At 46.9% G+C, this 15,091-nt stretch overlaps 1 protein-coding gene across 1 annotated transcript; it reads right to left on the reverse strand.

The window, feature by feature from the left end:
• Positions 1-438: 438 nt before the first annotated feature.
• On the reverse strand, positions 439-13,065 carry EIF1AX (eukaryotic translation initiation factor 1A X-linked). The gene is made up of 7 exons (XM_054165857.1): positions 12,904-13,065; positions 11,260-11,343; positions 8,608-8,711; positions 6,992-7,042; positions 4,021-4,102; positions 3,837-3,928; positions 439-1,862 (listed from the first exon to the last, which is right to left on the reverse strand). Exons 1-7 carry the CDS (start codon positions 12,917-12,919, stop codon positions 1,857-1,859), a joined length of 435 nt encoding a protein of 144 aa, XP_054021832.1. The 5' UTR covers positions 12,920-13,065; the 3' UTR covers positions 439-1,856.
• Positions 13,066-15,091: the final 2,026 nt, after the last annotated feature.

Consider the following 15,091-nt stretch of genomic DNA (forward strand, 5'->3'; position numbering starts at 1 on the left):
CATCTCTGCATCTTCAGTAATCATTCACTGCCACTGAATCACTGAGGTTTCTGCAAGCACAAGTGACAGAACAGACACCACCTGCACATGCACCTCAGGATCAGGTTTGAGAGCTTTTAAGCCACTTTCACAATCTATTGAGGAAACCAAGGACCTGGGGAATCATTTGTACACGTCAGGCTGTTCACATTGCTTCACAGTTGAACCTTGTATACAAAGACAGTAAATTCATATTCTCCCAAGATCAGTGGAGTAAGAAGCTTCTATTTGTAGTATCTCCTCCCAATATTTAGCAAGTTTTTACAGCAAACATTTTAAACCCATGAAATGTTTGGCAGAATTAGTTACTACTAAGAATATTTTATCCCTAGAATAAGATACCAGATCCATGCTATAATGAAAGGAAAAAGAGAAGACATCTTTGCAAGTTCAAATCAAGCTCAGAACTCCTCCTTTAAAAAGTCACATAAAGCAATGAGGCCACTCTGTTTTTAAAGCCATTTTGGTTTTATCTATTGGGGTAGTCACTTTACATCATACCAAAAAGACTGTATAACCAATACATGTGTCAAGAATCAGATTTGTATGGCACAAAAGGAAGTTTTCCATTAACCTGCTTTCAGAGCTGTTAAATACATAATCGAAGACAAAGAAACTAAGGCTACCACAAAGTAATCATTGCATGACGATGTTAAGTCTTCGTTGAGCTTCTTAATTGACTCCTCCAGTCTGAAGGTAGGGAAGAATCTTTCCAGTGACTTACTCTGGATGCAAAGATTCTTTCCCTACGTTGGACACAGATTTCTTTGCTCGTTGATGCTGTCATTCCAAAGTTCACATAAGCTTGTACCCTTTACAATGCATGGAATTTAGGATTCAAATAAAAACTCTACTCTCAACATAACCTTTTTTTTTCTCTAGTGTAAAAATAAACCCACACCTTTAACATACCCACCCGGGGCAGGGGGGGGGGGGAACCAGCTGGGAGGAGGTTTCCAGTACAAACCCAGCTGGTGGCTTGTTTTGTTTCCCCGTGAAGCTGGGGGTCACCCAGCGTTCACCTTCTGCAACTACAGCTTGGCTAACGGCACAGAAGAGCTACCACACAGTTTGCAACCACTGCAGGGTTGAGATGCTGCTTGCTTTTCCTTTTAAAATGACTTCTCTCCCTTAACCCCTCCACTGTGGCAAATTTCCATCTTGGCCCTAACGAGTGGTTTCTTTTTTAGTTATCAAAATCAGTATAAAAATAGCAGCGTGCTACTAGAGGTGAAAAGCAGACTGATCATGCACCAGGGACTGAAATGCAGATTCCTGCCTTCCTTTTTTACATTATCAAAATCTGCTTCAAGTTAACATCAAGGCAAAAGGGCTATCAAGGGCAGACACTGCATAGTATGATTTAATACCAAATCTGAACTGGGTTCTTTGTATGGAAGCAAAATTCATTGATAATTACAGGGGTAAACCATTTTTTATTTCAAAATACAAGTTGGAACTGGAGTTGTAGTGATGAAAGCAGGGGAGGGGGAAATGCAGTCTTTTACAGCCCGTGTCACTGTATCTCACATCCAGAAGGGGAAAAAAAAAAGCTCTAATTGGTGAGGAGGACAAAATATTGGTGGCATTTCATTGAACCTTGGTGATAATCCAGCATTATCCATTTCTAAAGAAATATAAATACTTTAAAACAAACATTGAAAATAAATCCTTTCAGATGTAACAAACTACACTCTTTACCCAGAATTTTCAGTCTTCTTAAAAGAAAGGGACTTCACCCAAAAAAATAATCCAAATATCACTGTAGGACAATCCTTGGAGGGGAAAAAAGTTGGAATGTAAACTTCTGTTCCAAATTAGATCTGAAAAACAGCAAAAAAACCCACATACCATGCATTTAATTCACAGGCAGTTGTTCAGCAATGCTGTCTCTAAAGTGTTTACACAGATCAACAGGACACTTCCCTACATGAAGGCTGCAGAGGGACTTTTCATAAGGATGTCCAGAAATAGGACAAGGGGGAATGGTTTGAACCTGAGGGAGAGCAGGGTTAGACTGGATCTTAGGAAGAAGTTCTTCAGTATGAGGGTGGTAAGACTCTGGAATAGGCTGCCCAGGGAGGTTGTAGATGCCTCCTGCGTGGGGGTGTTGAAGGCCAGGCTGGATGAGGCCTTGAGCAGCCAAGTCCAGTTGAGAGGTGTTCCCGGCCATGGTGGGGAGGTTGGAATAGAGGAGCTCTGAGGTCCCTTCCAACCTAAGCCATTCTGTGATTATCCCACACAAAGATCTATTAGCATGCAGATTTTATCATTTCAATATTAGAATCATAGAATGGGCTGGGTTGGGACCTCCAAAAGTCATCTAGTTCAAACCCCTCTGAAGTCAGCAGGGACATCCTCAACTAGACCAAGTTGCCCAGAGCCCTGTTGAGCCTCACCTTCAATATGTCCAGGTATGGGGCCCCAAGCACCTCCCTGGACAACCTTAGTGTTCTACTACCCTCATGGGTAGTAGACTTGTTCCTAACATCCAATCTAAATATGCTCTTCTCTAGTTTAAAGCCATTGCCCCTTGTCCTATCACCACAGGCCTTTGTAAACAGCTGCTTATCACTTTGATGCCTTACAACAGCCACATCATTAAAAGCATGAAAGTACCAGAAAGTGTTTCTAGCTTTAAGCTAAATCTTCAGTAAGCTCTACCCCTGACAGATGCAAAGTGCAATTCTCAAAAGTCTGAAGAAAAAAATCATGAAGATTTTAGTCTAAAATATTTGATCTAATGCATCATGTATTTGGTCCAATCCATCCTATATTGAGACCTCAAAGTCAAAATCATGTAAGTATTTAAAGAGAATATCCTTTTACCAACTCAGAGGGAGAGAAGTAAAAAGATGAAGAATTAAACCACAGTAATATCCTTAGAACAGTCTATCCAATTATGTTAACTCACTGGCTCAGGAAGTTACTGCTCATCTTCTGAGCCAGCTGACCCTGTACACTGTCATCTCACAACTGCAAAATGAAGTGCACCACCTTAACAACTTTTCACAGCAGATCCTACTCTTGCAATTCCCTATCTAATTCTGAATGACAACAGGGTCGGTTACTAGGGCTTGGTGATAAGCAGTAACACAACTAATTGTGACACTCAGTAAACTGAGGATTAAGGTTAAGTTTAGTAACTACTTAGATGCAGCCTTTAATGGGTTTTATGTAAACAAAAAGGGAGATTTTGTGGTCTGAAAACTACAGATCTCTTTCTGTAGTTGTTATAGAATAGTGAGATTGGTAAAACTACAGAGGAGTCAGAAAGGTGTTCATGCAACTTGTCAAAACATCTCCTAACCTGTGACCTGCTGCAGCAGTTGGTGTCCAAAGTAGTCTGCATCAGCAGTTTATGGCTCTTCCTGCATGGTGCAGGAGGTGATACACCAACCCTTGTGCCTGCTTCCTGAGAGCTCTTTCTGGCCTTCTGTGCAGTGGAAGCATGGAAATCCTACAAGTCTGCCAAAGCTTCCTTTATCATCTACTTTGCTTTCCACCACAAGCTTGTTGTAAGGAGCTTACACTTCAGAGTGGGACTGGGGGATATATGTCCATACTGAAGGAGCTGAATAATCAGCTACATCCATGTATGCAGTCACTGACTTGGGTCTTAAAAGTCTTTAATAGGGAAGTGGAAGCTGGCATGCAGACCTCCACACCACTTTCTGAAGCAGCCCCTGAGAAAGTGAACACCAGTGGATTATTTTACTTGCTCTAAACCAACAGGAAACAGCTTCCTGCCAACATGATCCAAGCATATGATACAAAATGATACGTTCACTACTTACATCATCAATATCTTCATCATCATCTCCAATATCATCAAACTGGATTTCATCATCATCTCCAGGCCCAAATGTGTCAGTTTCATTGATTTTAGCTACAGAGGAATTTAGAGAAGTTATGGAGTCAAGCTGGAGTGAATATTTTTCTCTAATGTGAACTTGTAATTTGAAGTGAGAAGATGCTTACCATGTTCTGGAAGCTCCCCATATGCTTTCAGACTTCTGGCTTCATCTGCATTGTACTTTAGAATAACATCAGCCTTGTTATCCTGAATGAGAATTTATTACAATTGATTAGCCATTCATCCATATAAAACCCTATTAACCTTGGTAAATTAGTAACACCTACATTATGGTAGTTGAGGCCCCATCCCTGGAGATACTCAAGGTCAGGCTCAACACAGCTCTGGGCAACCTGCTCTGGCAGGGGGGGTTGGACTTGATCTCCAGAGGTCCCTTCCAAACCTCTAACATCTTGTGAGCCTGATCTAGTGGAGGATGTCTCTGCTTACCACAGGGGGAGTTGGACTAGATGACTTTAGGAGGTCCCTTCCAACCCAGATCATTCTGTGATTCTACTTATAGAAGAACATCTTCTTCCTCCTTCCCTTCCAGTTCTTTCAAATGGGAAGTGGAAAAAAAAAATGCTCATTTCTTCTGGGAGATAATTTTCTCCTTAATTAACCTGAGAAGTTCACTTTCATGGCTTGGAAATTAATCTTTCTTCAGAGAACACACCACGAGTGCTGGGTGGTCACTCACAAAGTGCTAAGAGTACATGAAAGTAGTTTAGTATGTTGTGGTAGGTTGAGAGAGGGCTTAGCTCTCCCTCCTCCACAGAGTAAGAAACCACAACTAGCCCAGTCGAAGAGCAAGCTATATATTTACAAGCATATATGGAAAGCAGGTTATATATGACACAATATATACAGGTATTTGCAATATATACACAGAAATATACAGCAGAGAGTAATAACACAACAAAAATCCCTCCCTGAGGGAGGGATCCCCTCCTTGGAACCCCCTCTCTCCCCCCCTACCTCCCCTTTTCCCCAAAAAGGGGTTAGAGAGAGAGAAAGGCAAGTTACTAAGGAAAAGAGTTGTTTGTAAGCTTCAAAAGCCCATGAAGGATTAGTGTTTGCTTATCTGAAGGCCAACTCCAGCAGTTCACAGAAGCAGCAGGCAAGGAGAACAGGCTGAAAAACCAAACTCCCCCAACTCCCAAACGAAACTGAACTGAGGAAAAAAATTCCAACTGCTCCACAATTTTGTCTATCCACCAATGAAATTCGTTTAGAATATCAGAATGTTTTGGTTCTAGTACTGAAAACATTTAGCCAGTGTCTCAGCACTGTTTGTCCTTAAAGGCACAGTGTCAAACGGTCACATATGTACAGTAAATGACATCATCTGAAATGTTTTACAAATCCAATGTATGCTTCAGAAGCAGAATCTGTCTTTGGGTATAAATCACAGGCTCACAGGATGTTAGGGGTTGGAAGGGACCTCTGCAGATCTTCGAGTCCAACCCCCCTGCCAGAGCAGGATCCTCAAACAACAGAATGTTGAAGAAAAAGCACTGACCTAATGAAAACTTGAAACCTGTTTTCCACTAACCTTTAAATGAGATAAAATAATGCTACTCAAGCTGTCAGCTCGTGGCTTGGACAGCAGCACTCTGTGCTGGGTTAGGAACTGCTTGGAGGGCAGAGCCCAGAAAGTGGTGGTGAATGGTGCCACATCCAGCTGGTGGCCAGTCACTAGTGGTGTGCCACAGGGATCAGTGCTGGGCCCCATGCTCTTTAATATCTTCATTGATGATCTGGATGAGGGGATTGAGTCAGTCATCAGCAAATTTGCAGATGACAGCAAGCTGGGGGCAGGTGTGGATCTGTTAGAGGGTAGGAGAGCTCTGCAGAGGGACCTTGCCAGGCTGGACAGATGGGCAGAGTCAAAGGGCATGAGACTGAACACATCTAAGTGTTAAGTTCTACACATTAAGCCACAACAACCCCATGCAGTGCTACAGGCTGGGGTCAGAGTGGCTGGAGAGCAGCCAGGCAGAAAGGGACCTGGGGGTACTGAACATGAGCCAGCAGTGTGCCCAGGAAGGCCAATGGCATCCTGGCCTGGATCAGGAAGAGTGTAGCCAGCAGAAGCAGGGAAGTCATTCTGCCCCTGTTAGGGGGCAGCACTGGTGAGGCCACTCCTTGAGTCCAGTGTCCAGTTCTGGGCCACTCAATTTAGGAAAATGTTGAGCTGCTGGAAGGTGTCCAGAGAAGGGCAACAAAGCTGGGGAGGGGTTTGGAGCACAGCCCTGTGAGGAGAGGCTGAGGGAGCTGAGGTTGCTTAGCCTGGAGAAGAGAAGGCTCAGGGGAGACCTTATTGCTCTCCTGAACTACCTGAAGGGAGGTTGTAGCCAGGTGGGGGTTGGTCTCTTCTCCCAGGCAACCAGCACCAGAACAAGAGGACACAGTCTCAAGCTGTGCCAGGGGAGGTTTAGGCTGGATCTGAGTAAGAAGTTCTTCACAGAAAGAGAGATTGGCCATTGGAATGTGCTGCCCAGGGAGGTGGTGGAGTCACCATCACTGGAGGTGTTTAGGAAGAGACTAGATGGGATGCATGGTGCCATGGTTTAGTTGATTAGATGGTGTTGGATGACAGGTTGGACTCGGTGATCTCAAAGGTCTTTTCCAACCTGGTTATTTCTATTGTATTCTACTCCATTATTTTTCTTTAAGTAGAAACTAATCCTTGAACAACTGGGTTCTTAAGGTAAAAGCCTAAACACCAGAACTGCAAAATCATGATTACCAAAATTCTCATTCTCACAGTAAAATGGATGGTGTTTAGCTCAATCTCTCTTCTGTCACAGGAGCCAAGCATCAAACAGCTACACCTGGGATAAACCAAGTCGGGTGAGATGCCAATGAGCACCTTCACTCACAATGTCCCAGAGTGCAACTCAGAAGAACAAGTTGCAGCAGGATTTGTCATCATGACAATTTTTTGTCATATAAGGAAACTAAAATTCATTCTGCAGCATAACCAAATACAAGTTAGATGGGAACTTCCTTCCTCACAGTAACTGCTGCAGTTCAACATGCAAGAAAGCTCTTTGTAAGATTCTTCATTGGCAAATGACACTGAATTTTTACCTGGTAGTCTCTCAAGCCAACCAATATAATATCAGATGTATTTATCCAAACCTGGAAGAGAAAACACATGTCTTAGGGCAGGCATTAAACCTTTGCTGTGTAACACAAGAGTCAAACATCGCATTTAGGTTTTCTGCAACGTGAAACATTTCACTAGGGTCAGCAGTTTCACTTTCTTAACTGGTCAATTGTTTTCACAACAAAACCAGGGTCACAAATCCTCACAAATAGATTATTTCATGGGTTATAAAGCTATTACTAAGGCAAATCAAACTTCTTTGAAGAGCTTCTAGCCAGTGAGGTGGCTATTAAAGTCGTAACTTCTGAAGAAATAATGCACTGAGCCACCACTCTGTGACTGAGCTCCACATGGCTAAAACATGAAAGGAAAACCTGATGAAGGAGGTGATGGCCAAGTACAGTGCACAAAAAACCATAAGGAGCTGTTTCTAGTAACTCTGCTGATAAGTCTAACTAAAGCCAAAAGCCTGCAGAGCAGGACATGCTCATATACCTGCCCTAAGTTCTACCCTGCACCAGCTCGATTCTTTGGGAGATGAAAGGTATTTCAGTTGGGATTTCCTTTCTTTCACCCAAAAGGAATAAAGTGATGTTTTCTGTAGCAAGAAATGAATGCTACAGCACCCTGCAAAAATCTGTGCATGTTCTCCACTACCTGCAGCAGTTTATAGCAGTGCATTGCAGGAGGCTAGCAGGGCTCACACTGAGAGCAGGACACCTGCAGTCACACACAGGTGGAACAATCCAGAAAGAGCATTGCAAAAGTCTTGTTTTATTTGGAGCAAACTATCTGAGAGTACCTCCTGTGCACCAACCATCAGCAGAGGACAGAAAGCTGTAACACCTGGTAAGGAAAGAGGGGACAGCATCCAGGGATGGTGAAGTTAAGCATGTAAATATGTACACCTGACTTCTCTGAAGGTACAAAACCTTTGCCCATCAGTTTTGCATGAAAGTGTTTTGGGAACTGATGAAGTGGACAAGGAAATGATGGCATCTGAAGTGCCTGTGGAAAGCTATAAAATAACCTTCCCAAACCACCCTTTACTGAAATGTTCACAAGTAAGTCACCCAGTGAGAAGGTGGAAACTATTCTGTTTCTCTAGACCAGACTAAGTGGAGCATCAAATCCTGGTTCTTACTGGGTTTAAGAAACAGCACACAAAAAGAGAAGGCTTTGGACAACCCTCTTATGCTTTTGCTTTCCTCTGCTGGGTGCCCATTTTCATCTTAATAGAAGTTCTGCTAAGTACTGATCAAATCTCACATATGACATGCTGATTTTCCAAACAGTCATCAGATTTCCCTTTTTAAATCTTTCATATAATTGAAGTTTCCAGACGATGCTAAATCAGTACTTCACAAGACAAATCTTTCCTGAAATACATCCCCGCCAAAGGCAGACCTTCAACTACAAACTTCACTCAAAAGGCTATTTTTTGTGTGTGCTGGCAATACAAAGAGAGGAACAAATTGATTTACTATGGAAAAAAAGAAGCTGAAGATGCTTGGTAGAAATATTAACTTTTGTAACAAGCTACATACAGACATTTTTATTAGCACATGTCTTCTCTGGTGAGATGCTGCAGAATTACCTTTTTCCTTAGTTTTCCTCTAATATGACATAACCTCTTCACACCATCAAAACACAATGCCTCCAGTCTTCCATTGCCCAACATCTTGATCACCTGGGCATATTCTGCAAGAGACAGGAACATGCAGCAAAAAAACTTCTGAGCAGATACAGCTTCACCAAACAACCAACAACTTTTGCCACTGTGCTGTAGTGTTTTATCAAGCAGGAGAAGCTGAGAAGAGCTTTGATCTACCACCTGGGCTGCTCAGTGTATCACAGGTTTCCTATCATTGTTGATGTTAACATTTTCAAACAGTGCTTACTTGGTTTTCTCCATGCTTTTGTTCCCTCTGAGGCACTTAAAACAGAGCTATCGAGTCACATGCAGAGTTTGAAAGCTTATGATGGCTTCACAGCACCTGTGCTGACAAAACCTCATGCTGTCAGTGAAGGAAAAGGAGAGAACTGCACATCCTGGATAACCTCCTGATACTCTGAACCCTTTCTGCAGAGGCTCTGTGGAAAAAGAACGCTGTTCTTGAAAGGGCATGTTCTGGTGTTCTCAGAAACTGCCTGAAAGGCAAGCATCAGGCTTCAGCTGAAAACTGGACAGCAGCTTCACAACACCCATCCTCAGTCTCTCACCTTGTATTTCATCACCTTCCCTCACCAAGCTCCAGGAATCGCTGCTGAAGTCATAGAATCACAGAATCATTCACACACACTGTTAAAAGTTTGCAGCACCAGTGTACCGCCATTTAACTCAAAAGAGTAAAGCGTCTAAGAATTATAACTTCATCATCATAGTATTATTTATTATTATTATTGTTATTATCATCATTATGATCATTATTATTGTAAGTACCATCACATTCTCTGACTGCCCATACTTGCCCGGAAAAACAACCCCAATTCCTCAGTTAGCCAGAGCTGTATTTAAATATTCCAAAGTCTTGCCCCAGCACAAGTTAGAATCATAGAAGGATTCAGGTTGGAAGGGACCTCCAAAGGTCATCCAGTCCATCCCTCTGCAGTCAGCAGGGGCATCCTCCACTAGAGCAGGTTGCTGAGGGCCTTGTTGAGCCTGAGCTTGAATAGCTCCAGGGATGGGGCCTCAATTACCTCCCTGGACAACCTGTTGCAGTGTTCCAGCACCCTCATGGTGCAGAACTTGTTCCTCACATCCAATCTAAATCTCTGATTTCAAACCATTGCCCCTCATCCCATCACTGCAGGCCTTTGCAAACAGTCCCTCCTCAGCCTTCTTGTAGCCCCCTTCAGGGACTGGACGGCTCCTTTAAGGTTTCCCTGGAGCCTTCTCTTCTTCAGGCTATACAACCCCAATCCTCAGCAACAAGGAGTTTAGGTATCAAAAAGGGCTGCTGCTAGAAGCTCCATTCAGACCCTGGGGAGCCAGAAGCATAAATACCACTTCCACAGTGCACTAGAACTGATCCCTGCATGTCTAAGGTAGGACTGTGGACTACCCGGAGTTATGTGGCTAAAGTTCTATGAAGGCAAAGCAAATCTTTAGTGGGCTGCTCTGCATTACTGCTTTGATTTTATTATCTGGCCAACTTGGTGCCTCCCTTAACACAGGGCCCAACAAATCCCAGGAGACCATCAATAACTGAAAATAACATTTCATTAAGTGGCTTTTGCTTGGGAGTTGAAAAGGATTTTACATTTTATGAGTGCATTACAAAGTCAACTTCTTTTTTGGCTTACAACCATCAGAGAGTATCACAAAAAACTTTAGAAATGAGCTATGAGTTCAGTGGTCACTTCTGCCTTGATTTACAGCAGGATTTTCCTGCTGTATTTCTGTAGTTCCTGTATTTCTGACAGACCAACCAATTAACTGCTCACTAGGCAACTACTTGTGTAAATGTGAGCAACCATGAGTGTGACACATTAAGGAAGGTGACCTCACTGTCACCAAATGACAGGGCAGAGGGAACCCCTAGTCATCCCTCTGCAGCTGAGCACTCTTGTGGCTTACTTGACAACACCCAAGCAAGGACTTTATCTATTGCTCCTGTTTTAATTAACTTGGACATCATTCTTGTGTGACCTACTCCAGGCGACGCTGCTCTGGCGGGGGGGTGCACTGGATGATCTTTCAGGGTCTCTCCCACCCTTAACACTCTGTGGTTCTCTCCTCCCAACCCAATCCAAACCATCAGTGACCAGTGGAAGCACAGTGAAATGTAATATTCTGCCAGGTGAGAGACTTCAGAGAGCTCCCTGAAGGATCCAAGAAACACTCCAGTTGGTATAAAACAGGAAGCAAGCCTGTGAGACCACAAGCAACTACTGGCAAGCCTGAACTACACGAACTGCACTACTGCTGGCAGACCCTCAGACACAGCCACTCAAGGTAATGTTTACATCCACGGTGTATTACACACAGCAACACCACAAAGGTCAAGGAGAGGCAAGCTTCATTCTTATGTGGTGAAGCTACTTAACCCCCCCCCCCCTTTTCCTCATGTCTCCCTCCTACACTCAGTATGCCACTTAGAATTCACGTACACCCCCAATAAGAACATCTCTCTCCGTTCCACAGAAGCTCTGTATTTCTCAGATCTCCTGGCATTTTGTGTATCAACATCACTTCCAGTATCTGACTGCAGACAATGGCACTGCCCTACCACAGCTAACCACTCACCTTGCCCATCTTCCTTGAACACCAGTTCTCTTTTTTCTGATTCATTCTCGTTCTTACCTCGTCGTCTGTTTTTACCTCCTTTACCTAAATTGAGAAGCAGGGGGGGAAGAAAAGCATGTGTTACTATCTACAAACACAGGGCAATTACCAGATTCCTGGGCATTTCTGTGCTTGTTCTCGCTGAGCCTGTTTTAAGTATTCCTATCCACAGGTTCACAGGATATTAGGGGTTGGGAGGGACCTCCACTCCAAGCCCCCTGCCAGAGCAGGACCAGAGAATCCAGCACAGGTCACACAGGAACACATCCAGACAGGGCTGGAAAGGCTCCGGAGAAGAAGACTCCAGAACCTCTCTGGGCAGCCTGCTCCAGGGCTCTGGGACCCTTAGAGTGAAGAAGTTCTTCCTCATGTTGACGTGGAACCTCCTATGCTGTAGTTTACATCCACTGCCCCTTGTCACAGGGTGTTACTGAGCAGAGCCTGTCCCTTCCCTCTTGACCCCCAGCCCTCAGATATTGATAGACATTGATCAGATCCCCTCTCAGTCTTCTCTTCTCCAGACTAACCAGCCCCAGGTCTCTCAGCCTCTCCTCATCAGGCAATGCTCCAGTCCCTTCAGCATCCGTGTAGCCCTCTGTTGGTCTCTCCAGCAGATCCCTGTCCCTCTTGAACTGGGGAGCCCAGAACTGGATGCAATATTCCAGGTGAGCTCTCACCAGGGCAGAAGAGAGGGGGAGGAGAAGCTCCCTGGATCTGCTGGACACACTCCTCTTAATGCACCCCAGATCCAGATCTAGGTAACAGTTTTAGCTCTAACTTTTTACTAAGCAGTAACTGGAAGATTTGAGTCTCCACTCTTTCAGTGTCTTAGATGCTTGGGAGTGACAGCAGCCTCCAACAAGAATTTCCACAAGACTACCATTTTCAGCTGCTGTGACCAGTGCTACCAAAGGGTGGTGGGATGACCTGATGCACGTAACCATCACAGTGCAGAATAACCCCCGGGGGTACTGCAGTGCTGAAACCTTACACCCCAAGTGAAAATGCCTTTCTTAAAAGGCACACACGTGGCTAAAGGCTTAGATGCTCTTCACGGACTGGCAGCCCATACTTCCCCTCCTCCACCCTTTAAAAGGCTGAGGTTGTCTTCCCCTTCCTCTCACTTTTTGCTTTTCTTTAAGCAGTGGGGCTGGGGAGAAGGGGAGAGCAGCAGGGCCCAGAGTGCACGGAGTAGACGCACGACCGGCCGCTTTCTCGGCGACCCGACCCGGTCGAGGGGCAGGGCCGCTCCTGACAGCCTTAACCCCGCCAGGGCCTCCTCCTGACGGCCGGCCAGGCCCCAAAGCGCTCCGACACGCCGCTGGGCCGCGGCTGAGCCAGACCAGGCCAGGACCCGACACCGGGGAGACCGAACCCGCACGGCGGACACGGCGGTCTCGGCGGCCCGGCCGGCACGGAGGGGTGGGCGGGAGGGCTTCTCCACCTTCTCCTCTCCCCTCCCCGCCCCGCCTGCCCACCGGGCCGCGGCGGCTCCCACGTGAGAAGCAGCGTTGGGCCTCCCCAGCGCGGCCGCGCCCGGGCCCAGCCTCCTGGCTCCGGCGAAGGGTCGGGCCGCCGCGGAAGGCCCAGCGCAGGGCGGCTCACCTTTATTCTTGGGCATGGCGCCGGGCGCTGCGCCGCGGAGAGGCTACGGGCGAGGGGCGGCGGTTGGGGCTTCGCGCGGCTCTCGCGAGGCGGAGGCAGTTGCGGGCGGGATCGGCGGCGGGGCCGGGGCCGGGACCGGGGCCGGGGCTGCGTCGGACTCGTGCGTTCCGGCCGGGGAGCGCCGATGCAGATCGACAGCGCCCCCTGGCGTGCGGGCGGGATCGCCGCCGCCCGGCAGCGCGGACTCCGCGCACGCGCCCCGTTCATTCCTGGCAGCCCACCCACTCCCCCTGGCGCCGGGCGATTGGCCAGGGCTCCGCGCCGTGTGGGCAGCGGCGGCTAATCAGAGGCTCCGGGAGGCGTTGCCGGGTGAGCACGGGAGCCGCGCGGCGCGGGCGGGCCGGGTCAGGACCGAGCGGCGCCCCCGTGTGGCCGTTCTCTCTCATTCACCCAGGCGAGCCGCGGAAACGCCGCCGCGGAAGTCCGCGGCAGCCACAGACAGGCTGGCCGGCGCCGCGCTGCACCCCGACGGCTGCCGACGGCTCGCTCCTCGCCTGTAGCCGCCACTCATCCCCCGCACTGGGCATGGGGCCCGGCATCTGCAGTTCCTGGGGACTGCGAGGACTTTCTGTGGTGGATTTAAAGGAAAAGATCTCGCACCTTTGCACGGCGGACCAGAAGGTGGGCGACAAACGAGCCTGGGGGAAATCTCGCACCTCTCGGGAAGGAGAAACGTTTCAAACGCTGGTGGTAAACAGTTACGGGCGGGAGGGTGGCCATGGGGTATGCATGTACCTTCCCTCAGCTAAAGGAAGGTAGTAGCATCAGGAGCCCACGTTATATCGCCTCCCCTTTTTCCTTTCCGGAGCGTACCAGGGCTCACAGACCATAGATTCATAGCCTGGTTTGGGTTGGAAAGGACCTTAAAGATCAAGTTCCAAGCCCCCTGCCAGGGGCAGGGACACCGTCCACTAGATCTGGTTGCTCGAGTTTACTCGACAACTCCTTTTAAAACGTTTTCAGACGGGCAGGATAAACCCTTGTACGGGTAGATGGGGATAACGCTGTCCTCTCTCCTCCCCCTTGCTTTCTGTTGTGCTGTTTTGCTTGTTACAAACCTCTCTTCACGTCCTCTTGCAGCTTTCTTTAGCCACTGAGCAACACCTCTGGGTGCATTCCTCGTGCATTCTCTATCACCCTTCCTGTAACTTCATGTAGACTTTGCAATTTTTTAACCTTCCCTTGCTTCCAGGATTCAAGGCTCAAAAGAATTTCTTTTCCAAGGTTCTAAGTTGTGTGAGCTGCTGAAACATGGTTCATGTCGTTCATGTAAGACTTAGCCACCTATTCTCGTTTTCCAGATGTGTAAAGGTTCATTCATTATCCACAGTGCCTCTTGTTTGCCACATTCAGAAAGGGGAATGCAGTAATTGCAAGTATTATGTAGCAGCCTCTCTGACTAAGATGCACTTCACAACCAAAGAGAAGCTTCACAGGGTGTAAACATAAAATGTTCTTGTACTGTGGTCTTGCTGTGTCATAGATTTGGTCTGGAACATCTACTGAACCCAAGTGTTTCTCCTTAGTTACCTAACAGTGACCTGGCTCAAGGCCTGTACTATAGTGACATTGTAACTGCCAAACACTTGTTGGCTGGAAATGCTCCTTGGTAAAGTACATTAGAGGTTGGAAGGGACCTCCAGAGATCCTCCAGTCCAACTCCCCTGCCTAAGCAGGAGCACCCAGGGTTGTCTGCACAGGAATGCATCCAGGTGGGTTTGCAAAGTCTTCAGAGAAGGAGACTCCACAACCTCTCTGGGCAGCCTGCTCCAGGGCTCTGTCACCCTCACTGTAAAGAACTTTCTCCTCGTGTTGAGCAGAAACCTTTTCTGTTCAAGTTTGTACCCATTGTTCCTTGGCTTATTACCATGCACCACACAAAAGAGCTTGGCCCCCTCCACTTGACACCCACCCCTCAGATATTGATAGACATTGAGCAGATCCCCTCTCAGCCTTCTCTTCTCCAGACTAAACAGCCCCAGTGTCTCTTCACAGGGGAGATGCTCAAGTCCCCTAATCATCCTCCTGGCTCTCCTCTGGACTCTCTCCAGCAGGTCTCCTCTCTCTTGAATTGGAGAGCCCAAAACTGGACACAGTATTCCAGGTTTGGTCTCAGCAGGGCAGAGTA

The sequence above is a fragment of the Dryobates pubescens genome, chromosome 12 (genome assembly GCF_014839835.1).
Source record: "Dryobates pubescens isolate bDryPub1 chromosome 12, bDryPub1.pri, whole genome shotgun sequence".
Taxonomy (NCBI): Eukaryota; Metazoa; Chordata; class Aves; order Piciformes; family Picidae; genus Dryobates; species Dryobates pubescens.